At 39.6% G+C, this 20,615-nt stretch overlaps 3 protein-coding genes and 1 long non-coding RNA gene across 17 annotated transcripts in view; 2 read left to right on the forward strand and 2 right to left on the reverse strand.

Annotated features, from left to right (window-relative positions):
* Cip4 (formin-binding protein 1-like Cip4) overlaps window positions 1–12,580 on the forward strand; it is a 136,932-nt gene extending 124,352 nt beyond the window's left edge. For 2 of the 11 annotated variants that reach the window (XM_064690033.1, XM_064690022.1), the window contains exons 3-12: window positions 4,505–4,620; window positions 6,330–6,380; window positions 7,402–7,546; window positions 7,609–8,078; window positions 8,144–8,339; window positions 9,305–9,340; window positions 10,017–10,366; window positions 10,440–10,577; window positions 11,055–11,221; window positions 11,293–12,580. In XM_064690033.1, the coding sequence (XP_064546103.1) occupies window positions 4,505–4,620; window positions 6,330–6,380; window positions 7,402–7,546; window positions 7,609–8,078; window positions 8,144–8,339; window positions 9,305–9,340; window positions 10,017–10,366; window positions 10,440–10,577; window positions 11,055–11,221; window positions 11,293–11,456 (1,833 nt within the window). In that variant the 3' untranslated portion in view covers window positions 11,457–12,580. The remainder of the gene's footprint in view (window positions 1–4,504; window positions 4,621–6,329; window positions 6,381–7,401; window positions 7,547–7,608; window positions 8,079–8,143; window positions 8,340–9,304; window positions 9,341–10,016; window positions 10,367–10,439; window positions 10,578–11,054; window positions 11,222–11,292) is intronic. The other 9 variants (XM_064690023.1, XM_064690026.1, XM_064690028.1 and 6 more) reach the window with 9 other exon arrangements.
* Window positions 7,935–8,918, reverse strand: LOC135433801 (uncharacterized). The gene is made up of 2 exons (XR_010437146.1): window positions 8,739–8,918; window positions 7,935–8,667 (listed from the first exon to the last, which is right to left on the reverse strand). It is a non-coding gene; the product is annotated as an uncharacterized LOC135433801 (long non-coding RNA).
* Window positions 12,581–13,499: 919 nt separating the features above from the next.
* Window positions 13,500–16,073, forward strand: LOC135433802 (putative transporter SVOPL). Of its 4 annotated transcripts, none has more exons than XM_064690037.1 (10): window positions 13,500–13,622; window positions 13,687–14,011; window positions 14,073–14,194; window positions 14,250–14,646; window positions 14,703–15,089; window positions 15,157–15,284; window positions 15,344–15,450; window positions 15,548–15,633; window positions 15,731–15,834; window positions 15,933–16,073. In XM_064690037.1, exons 1-7 carry the CDS (start codon window positions 13,583–13,585, stop codon window positions 15,379–15,381), a joined length of 1,437 nt encoding a protein of 478 aa, XP_064546107.1. In that variant the 5' UTR covers window positions 13,500–13,582; the 3' UTR covers window positions 15,382–15,450; window positions 15,548–15,633; window positions 15,731–15,834; window positions 15,933–16,073. The 4 variants fall into 4 exon arrangements, with proteins under 4 accessions (XP_064546107.1, XP_064546108.1, XP_064546106.1 ...); XM_064690038.1 differs by having other exon boundaries at window positions 15,942–16,073; XM_064690036.1 differs by having other exon boundaries at window positions 15,731–16,073.
* A 24-nt stretch (window positions 16,074–16,097) lies between these two features.
* Fife (fife) overlaps window positions 16,098–20,615 on the reverse strand; it is a 45,138-nt gene continuing 40,620 nt past the window's right edge. The window contains exons 14-16 of the mRNA XM_064690044.1: window positions 19,578–20,443; window positions 19,307–19,468; window positions 16,098–18,572 (exon numbers count right to left, since the gene is read on the reverse strand). Coding sequence (XP_064546114.1) covers window positions 18,381–18,572; window positions 19,307–19,468; window positions 19,578–20,443 — 1,220 coding nt within the window. The 3' untranslated portion in view covers window positions 16,098–18,380. The remainder of the gene's footprint in view (window positions 18,573–19,306; window positions 19,469–19,577; window positions 20,444–20,615) is intronic.

Raw genomic sequence — 20,615 nt, forward strand, 5'->3', positions numbered from 1 at the left:
TGGATTTCAGAACTTGAACAGTCACGTTTCAGCACTTCCTCAGCTTGTGCCCGTTTCGAGTGCATTTTCAATCTTCCAACTTATGTTTTGATCAATTGTCACGAGCAAATAACAATAAAATAAAACAAAATAAAGTAAGAAAACAAATCGTAACGAATCGAAGCAGAGGCACGATTAATTTAATGAACTTCTACAATGCAGAGTCTCGCAGAGTGTGAGTCCGAGTGCGATTGCGAGTGCTTTAATCAATCGCTCAAATTTCAATCTTGACCCAGTGGCTATGTGTCCGACCTGAAGGCCCCCCCCCCCACTCAGATCGGATGGGGTCTGGGCAATGGAAACGCCCTATGTTGTGGTTGCGGCGATTCCATTTCACATTGATTGCTCACATTTCCCGCCCAATCGATGACAATCTTTCAACGAATTTAACACTTTTGGTTTTAATTTAGTGTTTGTTTCTGTCGTGTTTTGTTGCTATTTGTTCCCTTTTTTTCTCTCTCAGCAATTTGTTAATTTCTTTATTGGTTTTTATTGTCATTGTTGTCCGTGTTTCTTTACTATTTCTTCTGCTGGGAAAGTGGAAACTTATTGTGTTGTCTTTAGATTCTTATTGTTACATTTAGTTGATTGTCTTTGGCGATAATGAGGGGGCCAACGCGGGGTGTGCGCGGTTAGACACTTGAGTGGTATCAGTGAAAGCGTCGACTGGTTAGTGATTTTGGGGATTGGTGTTGCTGCGACTAATAACTCGATGGATTTGAAGTTGAAGTGTGCCTGATGACATTTGCTATCCCGCTGTACTCCCCGCTTTTTGTAGTTTGTTTCTTTCTTGTGTTGTTTATCAACTTTCGCCATGATTTATTGGCCAGCATTTTCGGTCATTGCGACATTAATCTCTGTGACTCTCTGAAATAAATAAATATTATTTAAATGTTTATCTTTGCTTATCTTCAATATCGAAAGGTTATTAACCCAAGTCAACCCAACCATAGCTGTAGCTGCCACAGCCTCGGTTAAAACCATGCAACTTTGTTGCTGCCATCTGCCAGCGCTCCTCATTTGGCATCGCGTGCCGCCACATGCTGCACTGGGAAGTCTGTCTCCAGTTGGAGCCAGCAGCCAGCGCAGCCGGCGGGAGGCGGCCCTGGCATGCCAATTTTAAACCCTTGCTCCTTATAAGCATGCTTGTATATGTACGTGTTTGTGCTATCCGCCTTTTATAGCCGGAGCGCGCGAAACATTTGCTCGTTGACTGCCTGCCAGCCGCCTGGTCAAGGTTAACTATGCGATCCAATGAGCTGCGTTCCGATTGGCAAATAACCTCCAGAGTCGTCTGTCAATGTCAACGTTGGACTCGCCGCGTGCATAGAGATGAGCTCAACGAGCTCCAATACCCAGCATAACTGAGCAGCATTTTAATCTGTGGATCAGCATTGATCAGCTCATAAGTCGCCAAACTGAGCTAACAAATCAAATGAATATAATTCAGAAACAGTCTTACAGCTAATATTTAACAGAGATAAGTGTCTAGACTCTTGGGAACTTAAAGTAGTTAAAAATTTAATGTTACAAAATTGCTTGCGAAACCCAAAATTAGCTTGTGGTTTTTGTGCATTTGTTAGGCAATGTTTATTCCAATTGCAACATAATATTGTGAAATATTACAAATATTAGATGTACAAATAATTGTTAAAAACTCACAAGATTGTGCAACATTTACAAAATATGTCTGACATATTTAAGAATAGTACAAATTGTATAATTAATTTTATCTCTTTGCCTAACTGTTGAGAATTATTGTAAGAATGCGTGCAACTTTTTTTAAAGACGTTGACTGAGTTTTAAATGAGCTGCAGCTTGTTTTCGCTAAAGACCTCAAGAAAGTGATTATTATCGCTGTTCTCTTACTGTCTCCGAACATCATTTATTTACAATTTAATTATTGTTTGCGCCGCTCACCTGTTATTAGCTGTTTATATAAATGGCGCTAATCGCAACTTTCCTGCCCAGACGCAAACAATTTGCCACTCGCATGCGCCCATTTAATCAGCAAAGTATTTGAAAAACAAAAACTGGCACAGAGCAGATCAATTGTAAAATCAATTTCCCGCTGACAGGTTTGTTGCGCAAGCGCCGCAGCAGCTGCAAAAAAAAAATGATAATAAAAAAAGCAAACTAAATGAATTTTAAAAGTAATTTGGTTTTGGCCTGGCCTAGTTGAATCCCTCGGGCATTTTTAGTAATGCGAACTGCACCAGTTGGCACTTCGGTGCTTAAGGCCCGCTACTTGACAAGCTGCCACCCACATTTTTAGCCACAGCAATAATAAAGGCAACCACGACAACAACAATGCGCATGCATTATGCATGACACAGTGGCAGTTGCCCAAACGTTGCAACATTCGCCACTCGATTAACTCGCTCACGTGTGTGGCGGGCGGCATTTTCCTGACCATTTTCTTGATTAGTTTTTGTGCAACCACAAAAATGCTTTTCTTTTCGGGGCCACACCCACACGCACTGAGTGAAAGTTGTGTGACAAAAAATTCTACAAATGCCACTTAAAAAGTTTTCTGTTGTTGTTGTGTTTTTTAATCAAATGCGTGCGAGTTGCCTTCGAAAATCGAGTGAAAATTGTCGAAGTCAGCGACATTGCCAAATTTCACTGTTGCAAACGAAACAAATTTAAATTCGCTACACATTAAACAAAAGTATAAAAAATAAACTAAAAAAGACAAAGGCTGTGCTCAACTTGCAGATACCATTGATCCATTACAAATATCAAAAGCTTGTTATCTTCAAATGTGCTTGAAATACGCTTCATTTTTAATATTATTAAAAACCCAGGAGTGACTTTCAGTCGATACAAATAAAGCCCTCTTTTTTCCATAGTACATAGAATCTTCAAACTTTCAGATAGCTACCCTAACTGCCTATCTGTGTCCACTTTTGTTGAGTACAGGGTATACGAAATGCAGGTAAAACGAAGAAGACCCAAAAAACGTAAAGCTTGTGGCCCAAATAGTTTGTTATTGAGGACTGATGTTGATCATGATCATGATAACAACCTGTAAACTGTGCTCCATTATGTAATTGGTTTTTGAATTTGTGCAGCTTATGCAAATTCGCATGTTTGAGGCCAGCTTTAAACTTGGTCTATTTACCGTTTTTTGAGTGCTTTAAATTCAATTTGTTTGCCGATTTGACGAGTTTGTGGCTGTTGTTTTATTGTTGTTTTTTGGTTTTGTGGGCGTGATTGGCAACGTCTTTTGATGTTACGTATTTTGTTTTATTTTTTTTCCTTTTATTTTTATTGTTGTTATTTTTGTTGCGTGCGAAAAAGTAAAAAGTGGAGCACAGTTTGTTGTTTTGCCTCTCTATTGACAAATTGTATTGAATGGCATTGCAAATTGCCGCAGCATAACTCGAACATTATGTCACCGAGGTTTGAGGAAGTTGCACAGCTTGACGACTTCCATATTCGCTGTAGCTACTGTAAATGACTTATTTCGTTTGCTAACGTTTAGCATAATATTGAGTCTAAATAGTTTGCAGTAGCTGCTAATTGGAGCCAGTCTCTTTATGGCATTTTCTAGTTTTGTATTTTTCTGCTTATTGTTATAGCCAGTACCCATTAAAAATGGGCTGACAAGGGTGTAATAAAGTTGTGGAAATATACACAACAGGCAGAATATCTCTCTCTATTTCTATCTCCATCATTTCCTCTATCTTTATCTCTATCTATATTGCTACATTTAGCAGGACAACGAAATTAGACATTTACATATTTGTTTAAGACTCTGTTTTCATTTATTCCAATGCATATCGCCTTTCTATGCAATTTTCAAAAACTCAGGTAATGCTAACAGATTTACATTCTTTTGATGAGGATGCGGGAGTGCATGAGTTGAATGGAGAAAGAGTAAGGTAAACCCAATAGTTGATAGAGAGAGCGTAATATTGAAAGAAAGAAAGAGAGGGAGAGAAATAGATAAAGAGGGAGAGAAATAGAGAGTGCGATTTTCTAATAAATTTAAATACATTATAATGTGATGATATAGCTGGGTGCAGGCTAACATTTCATTACTTCCTTGTCGGATAATTATTGTTTAAATAGATCACTTTTAGTTGCTAAAGCATTTGGTAAATTGCTTAAATTATGGCAGCTAATTGAAAAGCTATATTGCGATCTTTATCCACACACTACTTGAAAGCCCGCTATCTTAATCTTACATATAATTCAATTAAATTTCATTAATGCGATTGTGTTGCGTATACGCCACGTTGCTGTCACTCGCATGCTGTGACGCAGTTGCTGCTCTAATAAAATACAAAACTCAATTAATTTTGTTCAGCGCAGATTTCTTGATTTGCTCACGCAATTCAGTTTCTCTTTGCTGGCTCAATGTCAATTTTTAAAATTAACAAAAAATTTCTTTTCAAATATTTTGTTGTGCGACGCAAACAACTAATCCGCATCATGTGTCATCTTATTTCATTTGCAGGATCAGTACGATAATCTTTCAATACACACAAACAAAGGCATTGAAGTGCTCGATAAATATGCCAATTTTTTACGCGATCGAGTGGCCATAGAAACGGAATATGCCGGCAAATTAAGGTGAGTACAGTGAAATATATAAATCTAGAATTAAATAGTTGAGGTATTAAGATAATAATCATAATTAGGACAGACTCAGACTAAGCTGAAAAATACTTGAGATAATATAAACATTTACAGCTTAAACTCAACACCTCATTTGTTGAGATGTTATTAAAAAATGTTGTAAAATAATTGTAATTACAAATGCTTTTAAAGCCGCCCAAAAATGTGTAAATCATGTGGCGCCACTTAATGGCCATATTTGTACGTCAATTAAATGATTTTTTGTACGGTTTGCTGGCAAAGGCCTCGCCCGTTTGCGGGCCAGCGGCCTGTCAAGACAAAAACAAATAAAAAAACAACAACAAGTACATAACAAACAATTCCTTACAAAAAACAAGACACTTTAAACTGAACGCGAGTGCAATTCTCATAAATATAAAGTTTTTTTCATATAAATAAATTGAAATCTGAAATAAGCACAAGGTCAGCCAGTTCTAGAGATTGTGCTCCGGTGCATTGTGTCCAATGGCCATTCCTGGGCAGCAGCTAAGCTGAACTGACGCTGGCGCAGGGGAAGGGGAGAGGGGCTATATATATAATAATTAACTAATTATATGCTTTGTGGCCAGCACAGAGAGCGCTCATAAAGATAAAAATGGCTTTTGCGCCGCACTTCAATTAATGCCCTTTTTACAAGCGACAACATGGGCTCAATTTCGAGAATGCTGTGCCGCACCTCGTGTATGGGCGGGTTGTGTGTAGGGAGCGGGCATGTAGGGTGTGCGCGTTGGTACCCACCCCAATAATATGCGCGCATGGCTGTGTCCAGCTCGCCAGCTAAATTGCGCAATAGACTGACAACTGAATAAACAAGAGACGACCGCGACCTGCCCCACGCAACTGACACGCGACTAAGAGTGGAGCGCGCGGGGGAGAGGGGTGGGGTGTAGCTGATAATGCTGCCCATTTAATATGATTGAGCTTGAGTAACACCGAGCCCAGGCTGTATGTACTTGCAACTGGGCGTCATAATTGTATAATTTGCTTGAAGATTCAGACCGCCGCCGTCGCCGCTGTTGCTGCTGCTGCGGCTGCTGCTTTGGGCCAAGCTGTTGGAGCACTTGGGAACGCTGGCTCGCAACGTGGCTATCGTTAGCTGCCTCTTCTTTTCAAAACTGTATTTCTCAATGCGGTGGCGTCTGTTCCCACAATTTGAATGCCGCAAAATGAGTCGAGAGTTGGCTTGATGACTGACTGAACTGAACTGAACTGAGCTGAACCGGGCGAACTGTGCCTGATATGCCTGCAGCTACTCTACGGTCTGAGCCCTTTATAATGACATTATCATTGCGACGCGGCGTTGGCGGCGTCTCTTCCCAGGCGCCCAACTAGACCACAAATGCGGCCGCATTGAATGAAAAACACTCTCTGTATATTAAATATATATTTATATATATATATATTCATATATATACATATGCCATATTGTAGTTAGTGAAATCTGAAATCTGTGGTCGGGTAGACTGAAATTTGAAGAGTGCTTTGCGTGTCCCGCAATGCCGAAATGAAAAGTCTCGTGTTAATGCAAATGTTTTAACTTGGCGCTGTTGTTATTATTATTATTGTTGTAATAATAGTTATACATAGTGGTTGTTATTGTTATTTCTTTCTATGCATAAACAAAGTTTCACTAATGCCATGCTCTTTTGATTTTCTTTTTACAGGCGCTTAGTGAAAAATTATCAGCCCAAAAAGAAGGAGGAGGAAGACAATGAGTAAGCACAAAATATATAAAACTTAAATGTAGTTGTAAGCAACAACAATGTATATAGAAAAAGAGAAGTTAGACAGCTGTTAATTGCAACAGCTCAACGTTGAGTATACCCTGTAACTGAAATCAGAGTGAAGAGTGGGGCAAATTTGATTTCTTTGAGAGAGTTTCTTCAGTTCCAAAACTTTCATACTTCATACATTCTGCTCTTTGAAAATAACTATGCCCTTTGCCACACTTTGTGCAGGGTATTCCCAAAATTGTTGATGGTTTTCTTTAACACGATTGCGCAAAAGTTTGTTTAATCTTTTGGAAAATTATCCATAATTTGTGCGATTTGCTATTTGGCATACATGTAAGCAACGTGTTAAGTGTTAATTTTGGCCAACGCTAGCGATGACTCTCATATAACCAATTGCGTGTCTGTGGCATTTCATTTGTGAGAGAGACTCGTATGGGAAGCATGATTGTAGCCACTTTAGGGTCCACATGTTCCATGTGTGGTCTGAGAATATTGTGCGGCCTGCCACTCAGTTTTAATTACATTCATTCCATACAATTTGCGGCCGCCTGACATCATGGCTCGCAAATAGCTCGGCGCAAATCTTTGCTAGCATTTGTAATATGACAATGGAGCTGTTGCGTCCAAGTTGAAGAGTTGGTAATGAAATGCCAGGCAGCTCTCTCGATAGCTTGACGTTTCGCCTTATACAGTTGTAAAATCCATATATTTATTCATGATTGCCGCTCGGCCTGGAACTATACCATATGCGGATTGACAGACTGGCGGACAGACTGGCGGACAGACTGTGGCGACGACAGCGTCGTGTGGGTGTTCAGTGCGCGTCATAAAGCGCGTGTCCAATAAGAGGGCCATAAATCGCCATAGCCAGTGCTTGGGTCTTGGTCTTGGTCTTGGTGCTGAGGGACAGACATTGGAAGTAGTTTGTAGCCCAAGGCGCGAAAAGGCGTGGGTCGACTGTAAACCCAGTTAACTAACTGATTGCCTGGCCTGCTGTTTACAGATTTACATCGAGGCAAGCGTTCCGCAATCTGCTCAAGGAGGTGGGCGATTTGGCGGGGCAGCGTGAGGTGGTGTCCGAGACCCTGCAGCTACAGATAATCCAGGGTGTGACGTTGCTATCGAAAACACTGCGAGAGGACCGCAAGGTAATGTCTATTGAACTTTTCACATTTATATATGTTATTAATCATCTCTCATCTTTCTATAGAAATGCCTTAATGATGGCACAATGCTGCAACAGACCCTCAGCGCACAGCTCTCGTCATTGGAGCGCGCCAAGCGCAACTATGACAAAGCCTATCGGGATTCGGAGAAGGCTGTTGAGAATTACAAGAAGGCTGACATGGATTTTAATCTGAGTCGCGCCGAAGTGGAGCGTTACAAGAACATTATGACGTCCAAAATACAGCAGTCGGATGATGCAAAGAACGAATACGCCAATCAGCTGCAGAAGACAAACAATCTCCAACAGCAACACTATGGTATATTATTGCCCGCCGTTTTCAATCGGCTGCAAGAGCTGGACGAGAAGCGTACGCGTGGCATACGCGAGTTCATTATTGGTGCCGCCGACGTTGAGTCCTCGGTGGCACCTATTATTGCGCGCTGCATGGAAGGCATTGTCAAGGCCGGCGAATCCATCAACGAGACGGAAGACTCGTTAAAAGTCATCGAAAGGTTTGCATAAAAAACTCGATTTACTTCTGTTCGGGCATAGCTAAACGTTTTCATCACCATTTCAGATATCAATCGGGCTTCACACCACCAACGGACATACCATTTGAGGATCTGTCAAAGATGGACCCCAGCGCAGTGCCGCAATCCAACTACAGCAGTGTTCCCTACAATCACTTGACCATTAAGAGCGGCACGCTGACCGCCGCAAAGCTAAAGAAGGCCCGTGGCGGCATCTTGAACAGCATCTTTGGCAGCAACAAGGTGAGAGCAGTCGTTGGCGATTCCCGCTTCTGGTTCAGGTTTACAATTTAGCTGCAAGCTCCTCAAGCCGTTTTATTTTATTTCTTTCTAAGTGCTCCTCTGTTATGTTCATGTCTCTATCCTATCTCTATCATTGCCTGGCACACACTGTCTCTCTATCTCTCTCTCTTACTCTCTCCGTGTCTGTTTGTTGCGAGAGATTCCACCAGTCAGCACAATTGCCTCTTGTGTTTCAGATGCTTCTTGATTAGTTTTAAGTTAATTCTTAAGTCGTAGGTTTTGTGTCTTCTTCTTATAGTTTTACTCATGCCGTCTCTATTTTTCTGTTCTTATTTCATTTATCGAAAACAAAAACAAAAATCGTTATGCCATTTCTTTTATTTATGTCACGAAACTTACGTTGGACGTTGGTTCCACCTTGCTGTAAGTACCAAGTGTCCAGCTGCCTGTCCAACCTATCCCAGGCAGCTCAGCGCCGTTTCGTTTCGTGTCCTCCCATCTCATGTCTTACATGTCGACTAAACCAAACAATGATTGTTGCAGTCTTTCATATATATATACCATACTCAACACCCTATAAACATACATTTAACAATTGCATACGAATTTGTATATTTTATGTCTCTGTTTGACAATTATTAAACAAAATTTTACATTAGTTATGCAACAATTGGCTGCTTACGCTTTTCACTCGCTTTTCCATTATTATTTAAAAATTCGCCACAGACACAACCACAAGGAACAGTTCACAAATATTAATTGTATTTAACTCTTTAATTTCTTTTATGCATATTTGTTGCTGTCATACAATTTTCTAACACAAAAAACATGCTTTTACTTACACATACATACACACCCACACCCACACTCGGAAAAACTAAAACGAAAACAAAATGTGATACGTTTTCAATGTAAACAAAATAAATGTTAAATAAATCAATAATAAATCAATTCGCTGCCAATAGCAACGGCAGATAATTGAAGCTTGTATCACGATGAAGGTATGATGTAAATTCCAGCTCTTCTAACTAACTAACTGCTCTTAACACCAATTACTAATAAGCATTTAACTACTAATCACAACTGCTAAACATAATCAAAAAACACTAGCAAATTTATTTAGCCTCTTCATTGAGTCACATTCACTTTGAACACCTAACCTTAAGAACAACATTTAACTAAAACTTATTAAATGAAATATAATAATTAATATTATATATGCGATTTTCAAACATTCGTTAAATAGTTGGTTAGTTAGCAACATGCCACAGCAGCACACTAACACACTGCAAAAAAAAAATATTTAACTTTAATTTAAATTTAATAATAATTTATAAAAAATTCAAGCATGTTTTTTGTTTTTATTTTTCTTGCGACATGCAGTTTGATTATTCTGACATTGTTTTTACTAATTATTTTCAATTCATTACATTTCTTGAAATTCTATTCAATTTCTGTTAAGTTGTCTATTTATTTTGTATACCCTATCTATGTAAACAACTGGCGTCTGCTAAACGTTGTGAATGTGTTTGTTAAAATTGTTGTTCCGTCATTTCTGTCTTGTATAGTACTCATCGCACTTTTACATACCATATATATAACATATATATATTTATGTATATGTATGTATAGATTTTCTTAAGCCCAACAACTAATGCTCTTTTAATTCGTATCTAGAATTCACTAACTGCGGACGGCCAAAAGGAGGACTTTAGCGATCTGCCACCGAATCAGCAGCGCAAAAAGCTGCAGGCGAAAATTGCCGAGCTGCAGCATAAGGTCGATCAGGAGACGAACACACGTGATGGCCTGATGAAAATGAAAATCGTTTATGAGGCGAACTCATCGCTGGGCAATCCGATGACTGTTGAGGGACAACTGAACGAATCCGAACATGAATTGGAAAAACTGAAAGTGAATTTGAAAAAATATCAAGGCTTTTTGGACAAGGCTAATCAGCTGCAGGTGGCCAACAATAGTCCGCAATCGAATCGTAATCAATTGCAAAACGGACACCGAACATCCAGGTGAGTACATCAATAAGCAACCCAGCTAATGATGACCATTTAACGTGACATTACTCAATGTTTTCTTCTGCAGACATTCCAATGGCAGCGCCAGCGCTGATGATCATCATGATGGCGATGATCAGCCCGATGATGCTGGCAGCTTAAGCAGGTCAGATTCTGAGGATAATGTGGCGCAAATTCAAAATGGGCATAATAATAACAATAACGGGTACACTCATAAGTCTACGTTCAATGTTTATATATTCACTCAGCTACACATTAATACATATACATACACACACACAAACAGTACACACACTTACACATTCATACATTATTGTATGTCGTATATCGCTTATGATTTGGATCATTTTTGTATAATTTCTATTGTACATGGTTTGTTGTTCATTTTATTTTGGTGACATTTTATGGTGTTGGTTCCGTTTGTTCATATTTTACACGTATGATTTGTCATCAGCGAAACTTTTAAGTAACAGGAACAAGTGCCCACTAAAAAGAAAGTCCACTATATGCCAAAGAAACAAAATTTATATTGATTCATTTGATTTGTATTCAATTATCTAAATTACTTTAAGTTCTTATTCAATTTTAATTGCTTACATCATACATTTAACACGTAATAATGTCCAAATTGCAACTTCTTCAAATATTTCGTTTCATTTTGCCTTTCCATGGTGAAATCCAGCAGTTCGGCAAGTCCCGAGAGCGGCCTAGGCACCTCGCATACGTCACTGCCCGGCTCCGGACAGGGCAGCGCCAATGAAAATGCCACTGGCGAGGAGACGTCCTACGAAACCGAAGTGGAACTGCTACAGCCCCTAGGCACATGTCGGGCGCTGTATCCCTTTGAAGGTGAGTCGTCAAATGTGTTAATTAAGTAACTCCTCTTATCTAATTAACTTGTCTATCTTGCCCCCCATCAGCTACCAGCGAAGGCAGCATACCCATGAACGAGGGCGAGGAGCTGCAAGTGATTGAAAATGATCAGGGTGATGGCTGGACGCGTGTGCGGCGAGCGAACAACTCAAATGGCTGGGACGAGGGCTTTGTGCCGACGAGTTACATTGAGTGCACACTCTTTGCTTAGATTCGTTCGTAGGGACGAGGCAGGCAGTTTAAAATGTTAACTACTTAACAGCATTTGCATATGTTCCATACATTTGTGTACTTTTGTCATAACTTTGCGTTATACTGGACAGCCATAAAACATGAATACCATACCAACTATCACGCATACACATCTAACGCACAACCATGTACATTCGTTTTAAGATAAGCTAAAAATTGTCTTTTCTATACACAGTGTTGGTATATTTACTTTGATTTAAAATCGCATTGATTATAAAGTAGAGAACAACATATTATATAAAATACGGTCACTAATCATAGCTACACACATATATATAAAAATATATATATATATATATATATATATATATATAACAAAAATATACATATGTGCACCCCACGAAAAGACCTCACCTAATGTAAGCAAACGCAATGAAACGTTTCTCTTTTCACAACAGAACTACAAGTATAACAATCATGTATTAACTATTTATATACACATATATATATATAAATAATTTATATGGCACACATTTTTCACATTCGTCATGAAAAATAAGCTGGTAAACATATTGATTGAAAGCATTAAAACCTAAACGCACCTAGCAATATGCTTACTAGATTTATTTTTTATAATCACATTTCATATTTAATGGCACCTGCTACTTTTCGAGCTGACCAAGAAAAGCAACAGTAATTGTGGCTATTAGATAAAAATGAATACACTAAAACGCACCTTCAATCATTAATAAATCTATAAAGAAATGCATTAATATAGGAGAGAAAAGCTTCCATGAACCACATGCGAAGAAAGTCTCCTTAACGATTTACTTATAGCAAAAGTTATGACAATTTTGCATTATGCATGAGGCATATGCGAATTGGAAAGCAAAGAGCGAGCTAGCTTGTTATATATGGAATAGCAACAATTGTACATTTTACTTTACGCATTATGCAAAAAACAAAAACTTAATTATAATTTTATACCTAAATAATTTTTGTATTGCTTTTGCCTTGTACATTTTCACACATACACAACCACACCCACAAAACTACATATAAACACACACATATATGTTAAGACTATGAGACGACGAAAATGAGAAAACACAAGATTTCATTAAATACGAAATTAATATTGTTTTAGGGCCCTTTTAGTTATTTAAGTTGACTACTTTTCAGGCTTAAGTCAAATGCAAAGCCGGGCGGCGCTACCTTTTGTTATGTTGGACGCCACTTTGCAATACATTTATTTATAATTTACATAATATATACTATATATACATATGATATGGAAAAACAAAAACAAAAACAAGCATATATAGTATAATAACCGTAATCAAAAGTTAAAAGTCTGCGGCATAGTGAACGTTTTTTAGAGGCCTGGCAAGTGAATTAGATTCTTAGTTAGTTAGTCTGTACTGTACTTGTTTTTTTAGTTTTCCATCTCCGAGACGCCTTGTCCGTTTGTCTGCAATCTGAGTGTATCTCGTAGAACTTGCTGCATAAGCTTTAAACCTAAGCAGGTTGTAAATATGTCGGAGCCGCTGTCCTTTCGTAACTCTTAATTTTTTCCCTACCTTAAATCAAGTAATGCTCTATAATTTTCGATGCTTTAGCATATGAGTGTGCATAAACTGAGGAACAATTTTGTGGTTACTTGGTTCAATAAGCTGAAAGAAAAACTAAACTAAGTGCGTGCGCAAAGAAAACAATTCCAAAATTCTTAACTTTATATAATTTATACACTTGATGATACATGAGAAAGTGTTTGAACATGAATTGAGAGCTGAGCAAAATTAATGTGGCAAATGGTGTCATATGTGGGAGTGGTTCGACCTGTGGGCGAACTCATGACAACATATGTAATTAACAATAAAGAAAATAAAATGAATTTAAACTAAGAATTTGATTTTAAAAGCCTGAACGTTGCTTGGGGTGTTTGTCTTGGCTTAAACTTAGAAAAAGCTGCATGATATGACATGCATAGAGAAATAGCTGGCGTCATCTGTAGTTAAAAACGCGCACTACTAACCCAAGCCAAGTTTCCAGGAATTTTATGATAGGTATTAAATGTCAAATTTAAATTTTTGTATTATATTTATTATATATATTTTTAAATATTATTTATAGTTAGCACCGAAGATGGTCGTCGCGAATGTAGACGATGTCCTGAATGAGATTGGTAACTATTTGCTTCATTGGCTTTAACAGGCAGCAATTGCAGGACATGCAGCATTTACCCTCAGGTTTCGGTTGCATGCAAGCGCTGATGGTATTTACCTGCAGTCTGACTTGCGTTTTTCTTAGCAACGAAATCATGGGCGTGGGCCTGGTCGCCGTTGAGATAGCCTGTGAGTTTTCGCTGAGTAATAAGCAGCTCTCGTTGCTGTCTAGTGCCGCTTTTGCGGGCCTTATTCTGACATCACACTATTCGGGCTATTTGACGGATAAGATTGGACGGCGTAAAATAATGATATATTCCATGGTCTTGGCCATGGCATCATCGATCATTTCAATATTAATGCCAAGTTTCTACTTTTTTCTATTTTGGAGATTTATGACGGGCCTATTGTGGGTACGGCTAAGTTTTTCAGCTGGCCTTTACTCTACCGATAGCTACTCTTCCCCACAGAATCTCTGGTGTCAGCGTCAACAATATAACATATGTATCGGAATTTACCAAAGTCAAATTGCAGTCTGTTGTTGTCAACATTATGTGTTTCGCTTTTGCTTTCGGTGCCATTTATGTGCCAGGTGAGTAGCATTTCTCCAGACTCGACTCTCCCGCATTGACTTGTTCGGTCTGCAGTTGTGGCCCATTTTCTGAGCCCGCTCAGTCGCATACTTTTTAGCTGGGGTAACTTTCATCTGCGTGCTTGGCGTCTGAATATGCTGCTGAATTCAACTCCTGGATTTATAGCGATTATCCTCATGTGGATTCTACCCGAGACAGCGAAATTTTTACTATCCGTAGGGAAAGAGGATCGCGCCTACGAGACTCTCAATCGCCTTTGTTTAAAGAATCGAGGAAAGGATTTGCAAAGCCTGGGCATTACCGGCGTGTTTCAAGCAGATTTGCCCGAAAGCTCAGCAAAAAAACGAAATTTCTTCGAAAGTTTATGGTACGATACGGTGCCATTATTTAAGCCGCCCTATTTGCGCAACTTTCTGATCTGTACCGTCATTCTGTCCGGCTATTTCTTTGTGTGAGTTTGTGCGGGATGACCCTTGGCCAATAGCTACCACATTCTCTCTCCATCAGGGGCAATGGGATCGCGCTATGGTTCATGAAGCTACGTCAAATCATGTCTGATTCTAATATGATTGCCTGCGACATGATAAAGTATACGAAAACCACGCATTCCTCCTCGATGTGCTCACAAAAGACATCCAACTTTATCGACGGCATAGTCCTGGGTTGCGTCTTCCTTGCTTGTTGCATTTTAATAAGCCTTCTGCTGATTTGCGTGCGCAACTCTTACATTCAGTTATTGTATGCAATAGTCGCAACAATATGTGGATTTAGCCTAAATTTTCTGAAGCTTCAGCTGCCCATCCTAATCGCGATGGTGCTGTTCAGTTCGCTGCTAGCCAGCAGCATTCCACTGATCTCATCGGTTTTATGCGCTGTGGTGCCCACGCATTTGAGGTAAGCTAATTTTGCTTAATACACTTGTCAGACTTATATATATTTATATGGGCTTATATATTTTCAGGGGCATGGCTATCAATATGAGCTACTTGTTCGCGCGCTTATCGGTCGTTATTGCCAGCGCTATAATTGGCAGCTGCATGGTCCCTTACTGTTTGGTAACCTTCAATATCTTTGTGCTATTTACATTGGGTAAGTGCTGCACTCGGGTCGTATACGTAATATGCACATAATTTCCCTAATATTTACAGCGGTGGCGATTTTCACGTGCTTCCTGCCGAAGATATGAAGAAGGGTCAAGGAGAGCGTGACTGACAAAATCTCATTCCACTGAAACTTAGCATGGTGCTTGTCTCTGGTAAGTCGCATTAGAAGCTGATTGCTATAGCATGCAGCAGTTAATGCTTGGACATATTGTGTACGTAATATGCACATAATTTCCTTTCTATATATAGTGCTGGTCATTTTTACGTTGTTCCTGCCAAAATGCTTATGGACGGCCAATGAGTGCCACTTAAACTTATCATGGTACTTGTCTCTGGTAAGTCGCATTAAAAGCTGATTGCTATAGAGTAAAGCAGTTAACGCTTGGACATATTGTATACTTAATATACACAAAATTTCCTATCTATTTACAGTACTGGTGATTTTTATGTGGTTCTTGCAAAATTATTAAGGACGGCCAATGAGTGCGCCACTGAAACTTAGCATGGTGCTTGTCTCTGGTAGGTCGCATTGAAAGGTAATTGCTATAGCATGAAGTAGTTAATGACTGTATTCGAATTTCGAACATGTGTCTAAGAATTATCAAATTGAACGTATTTTTGATTGCAAATCTAGTTATTACAGATCTAGTTAATGCTTTCCCAAATAGTCAAATTACCAGAAATTGCATTAAGATTAACCCAATTACTAATTTCTACGTTTATAAAAAAAACACAGCGCTGTTCAAATAAATATTGTATGTTTATTGAAACTCAATTTGATATACATATTGTTGTGGTTGTCTTGGGTTTTGCTACATTTAATTATAATATATGTATATATATCCGTATATATGTACGTTCATATTGTTCACATCTGTCTATATATATTGTATTTAATAGTTTAATGCAAGTAATTACTAATGTTTAACAAATTGTTAAATATAGGTTTTCCTTTTTCTATAATCGTAAGCCATGCTACACACACTCTGCACTTTTAAAGCGCTGTCCTTAATCCTTGCTAATCCTTGTCCTCAACGCTACACGTTGATATGGTGTTATTTTTACAGTGTTTTTCTTTTCAGAGTACTTTCAATTACAATTAACAACATGTAATAGGTATAATAGGTTTAATAATTAAAGTACAGATCGTACAAAGTTGATCAAATAGACTTAAGTTTCAGTTACAGCAATAGTTAGTATTAAGATACTTAAGTTTAGCTGAAAATATCTTAAGGCTTTTACAGCCATTATAGAAAATAGATTTTCAACAATGATTACAATAGATTTCTCAAAGCACAACCAATTTTTAGTTTTCCTTTCGTTTCGTTTCATTTCGTTTCGATTCATTTCATTTCGTTTTGACGCTCTTTCGTCTTACAACACTATTTTTCTCGAGCTAAGGTCAACAGCCAAAATGTAAAGAGTATTTAATATTTATTTAAACTGAAATGTTTTTTTATTTCCGATACCACTCGAAGGTTTTACCCTGGCTACCTGGACAAATTACATATGTACGTATATATGCACATGTTACTTAAGCAGTTGTACAATGACAAAGAGATTATTTCTTAAACTTAGCAATTAGGGGGTTTCGAAAACAAAAACAATATATAACGAATTCTTAGGAGTAGTAGAGTATATAGAATTTTGATAGTTTTTTCTTTAGTACCACGTGAAATTGTTTGAAGTCCTTTTGCTAACTAACGGTAAAAAGTTGTCGCACTTGTAGAAATAGTCGAGTTTTTTTTTTGCAAGAGGCTTTCAGTTAGTAGAGAGTAAAAAGTTGAAGATTTTCATCAAAGCTTAAATGTACTCTAGTTTTGTATTGATAATATGACACCAGTTTATGCTAGTTATTAAATATTTTTTAGATAATTTTTTCTTTTCGTTTTTTATATAATGTTTGCCAAGTTTGAAACTCCAAGTCGATAAGTTGAACGTTGGTTTTGTTTGCAAGCCCACTAAAAAAAGAAGTGTTTTTTTTTGTTCAATCTTTTTGTTTCCTAGTATTTCATTACAAGAGATTGTCCTGTCGAAAGTCGAATGTGAAGCTGCAAGTTCTGGGAAGATACAAATGGGGGCTACCAAGCGGGGCACGAAGGAAGTTGAGGATTTCGTTTAAGCAAATTGCTTTAAATGTTGTGTTGCGCCTACCACACTGACTACCGAAAAAATGACTACAGTAAATTCGTCTTAATCACGCTTTACTCGCTCACGCACACACACACTCACGCTCACGCACACACATACACAAGAAGATTGTCATATTAATTTAGTTGTATATGTTTTTTTTTCCACTTGATATCGTTTGAGTGTTTTTTTCTTTTATATTTTATACACTGAGAAAGTTTAGTGTTTAGTTTTGCATTTGATTCGTGTGGCCTGCAGTTTGAAACCTTCACGGGTTTACTCAGCTCTGACTTTGAAAAGTGATTAACATTTAGCAAACATTTAGTTGAATATATTTGTTAATAAAGGTTAGTGTACTTTAGGTTTCCTGTAGCGTATGCTTTCGATTTACTTGCCTTTTCGTTGCCTTGCATTTTACGACTTTATTGTTGATTTTCAATTTGTTTTATTGGATTTTTGCCTTTGCCTGCGCGTGGCACAAACACAACATGCATTAAACACTCACAAACACAACAACAACAAGCAAAAATATATATATATCATTCATTTTTTGTTTTGTTTTCTTTTGTTTTGATTTCTTGTATAATATGTATTTCTATATGTCTGTCTGTTCGATCTGGTACTCTGATTTCTCAATTATTGTGCCTGCAATTGTTTGCCGTAGTGTTGCCTTACTGTACCTACAAAGCTCTCTCACCAAAAACGCTGTCAAGCTCATTTAACTACTAAAACTATTTTGGGGACATACATAGATATATATAAATGTATATATGTGGGAATTGTTGGGGATTGGCTTGGGATTATAACTTCGATTAAACAACAAATGTTCGGATGGCCCAGCTTAAGTACTAACAAATTGAGCGTTTACTTTAAGCAATAGCATATCATTAAATATTGGTGTTATGCATTTCAATTTTATTGTTTCGGTTGTCGCGCGCGCTCCCGTGTTCGGTCAAGGGGAATTATCCGAATCCGAGCCGCCGTAGCTGTGCATGGGGAACAGCGGGTACCAGCCGCTGATGTGCTGTCCAATGTTCACTTTGTCCAGATTCACCTCCGTGCCGCCCAGGCCCTGATTGTGCTCGAAGCCCACACATCGTTGCCACACCATTATGACAATGTTCCGGCCAAAGACATCCGCACTCTGTGCGTTGAGTGTGTGCGTGTGTGTGTGTGTGGGTGTGCGTGTGTGGGTGTGCGTGTTAAAAAGTAAAGATTATTTGCATACAAATTGCATTAATGTCACTCTGTGTAATTACTGGGAAATATACATATAAATAAATATGCAGAAGAAGCAGGCCAGTGCTTACATGCTTCTTATACACTCTTCATAAAGTGAAAAGAGTATATTAGTTTTCTCTACTGTCCGTTTACAAGTCTGTCCGTCTGCTCGTTTAAATGCCAGCAGACAGTTTTAAAAATTAATTAATTGAACTTATATTCCATTCTTAGAACAAGAGTCGGACAAATTGGGCAGGTATCTACTCTAGCTCCTGGCTCACTTCCTTTAAAGGTCACCTCATAATTATTGCGGCGACATTTCCTCAAGCTTTTGTTTACAGTCATGAAGTGAAAAGCCTGTTGCAGCTGCCGAGGCAAGAAGTCTCTTTTTCAACTAACTCAACCTTTAGTTCAACTGTGAACAGAGTATTGCTTAGTCGCTGGCACCCGACCGCATTCTGCCGACCTATTTTCATTGTGTTCGCGAGCTGGAGACACACGCACTGCGCAGTCTGCTGCAATTTGGCCGCCATTAATCGCATTAAAATGCGACCAACAACAACTGCAACAACATTGAGCTGACGGCCAGCGGTGCTTATCGCCATTTGTGGCATCATCGGCGAGTTTTGCCCCTTTATTGATGGCCCATTTGCTCACCTGGTATTTGATGGTCTGCTTGTAGATTGGCTCTGCGGCATGCCGCACCACGCGCGTCTTCTTCTTGTGCCGCAAACGTTCGCCATCTTTGATGTAGCATTTGACGTAGGTGTCCGGCGGCGTCTCGCAGTCCGCGTTGACAATGTTTCGTGCACAAATCAGCTGCAATAATGTAAAAGGCCATTGATTAGTTGATGTTACATTTATTCTCGTAGGTAGATATTTGCCAGTTCTTTAATAAAGGGCAACAGTTTTCTGGAGGTTCTCTTACCTCCACCTCGACGTTGCCTTTAATTTTCACAAATCCCATTTTGAGCTCGCCATAACGCGCCGTGGTCAGGCGATAGCCCTTGGGATGTATCTGGGAGGGGCCCAACTTGAGGCCATAGCTGGACTCGCTGCCAGTGATGGCCGCGACGTTGACATAGCTGCCGCTGAGGGTTTTCACCACGCTCTGCTTCCTCTGTGGGCTGTCGCCGCTGTCCGTGCTGGTGCGTTGATAGATGCTGCCCTTTCTCTGTGGACTGTCGCCGCTCTCCGTGCTGGTCCGCTGATAGATGCTGCCTTTGCGTGTGGGCGTGCCCATGGGGGGCGTATCGCTGGCGGAGGGCACATAGACGCTGCCCTTGCGCTGCAGCGAATGCGACTGCGACAGCGACTGCGATTGCGGGGCGTGCCCCTCGCCCAACTGAAACATGCTAGCCTTGCGCTGCTGCTGCAGCTGTCCGCCTGCGTTGAGTGTATCCTGTCCACGCAAATTGACCATGCTGCCCTTGCGCAGCGTCTGCTGCTGGCTGCTGTCTCCCAGGCCGCTGCCCAACAGCTGGCTCTGCTTTTCCTGTGCCACATTCGAGACGGAGGCGGCTTGCTTTAGCCTGGACAATGCCTGCTTGGCGCTCTGCGGTGGCAGCTGTGTGCCCGAGCCCTTCCAGCGTGGACGATAGCGCTTGTCCTCATCATCGGACGGTGGACTGGTCTCCGTTGTGCCAATGCCAATCGGCAGATGTTGCTGTTGTTGCAGCTGCAGGTTTTGCAGTTGCAGTTGTTGCAGTTGCTGCTGCTGTTGCTGCTGCGACAGATCCAGTATGGAGCTTTTGCGACTGTTGGGACCACTCGGCAGGCCGGCACGGCTGGCACCTGCAGCAGCAAGGGATGCGGCAAACACAAATTAAATTAAATTAATACAACTCGGCATTGTCATGGACTGCAGGTGGCTCAACTGAATGAAACTCCAACTCCAACTCAATGTATTCAAGGTTTACTGGGCGAAATATGAAGAGAGAGTTGCATGGTCTAAGACCAAGTCTAA

The sequence above is a fragment of the Drosophila montana genome, unplaced genomic scaffold, assembly GCF_035044405.1.
Source record: "Drosophila montana isolate Dmon_TW-CO22-7 unplaced genomic scaffold, ASM3504440v1 contig_3231_1, whole genome shotgun sequence".
NCBI lineage: Eukaryota > Metazoa > Arthropoda > Insecta > Diptera > Drosophilidae > Drosophila > Drosophila montana.

Bases quoted from the DNA above. Each gene is read 5' to 3' on its own strand.
- LOC135433802 (XM_064690036.1), top strand. From the start codon at position 13,583: ATGGTCGTCGCGAATGTAGACGATGTCCTGAATGAGATTG. The intron at 13,623-13,686 runs GTAACTATTTGC...ATTTACCCTCAG, and splicing joins CGATGTCCTGAATGAGATTG to GTTTCGGTTGCATGCAAGCG. The intron at 15,090-15,156 runs GTAAGCTAATTT...ATATATTTTCAG, and splicing joins GTGGTGCCCACGCATTTGAG to GGGCATGGCTATCAATATGA.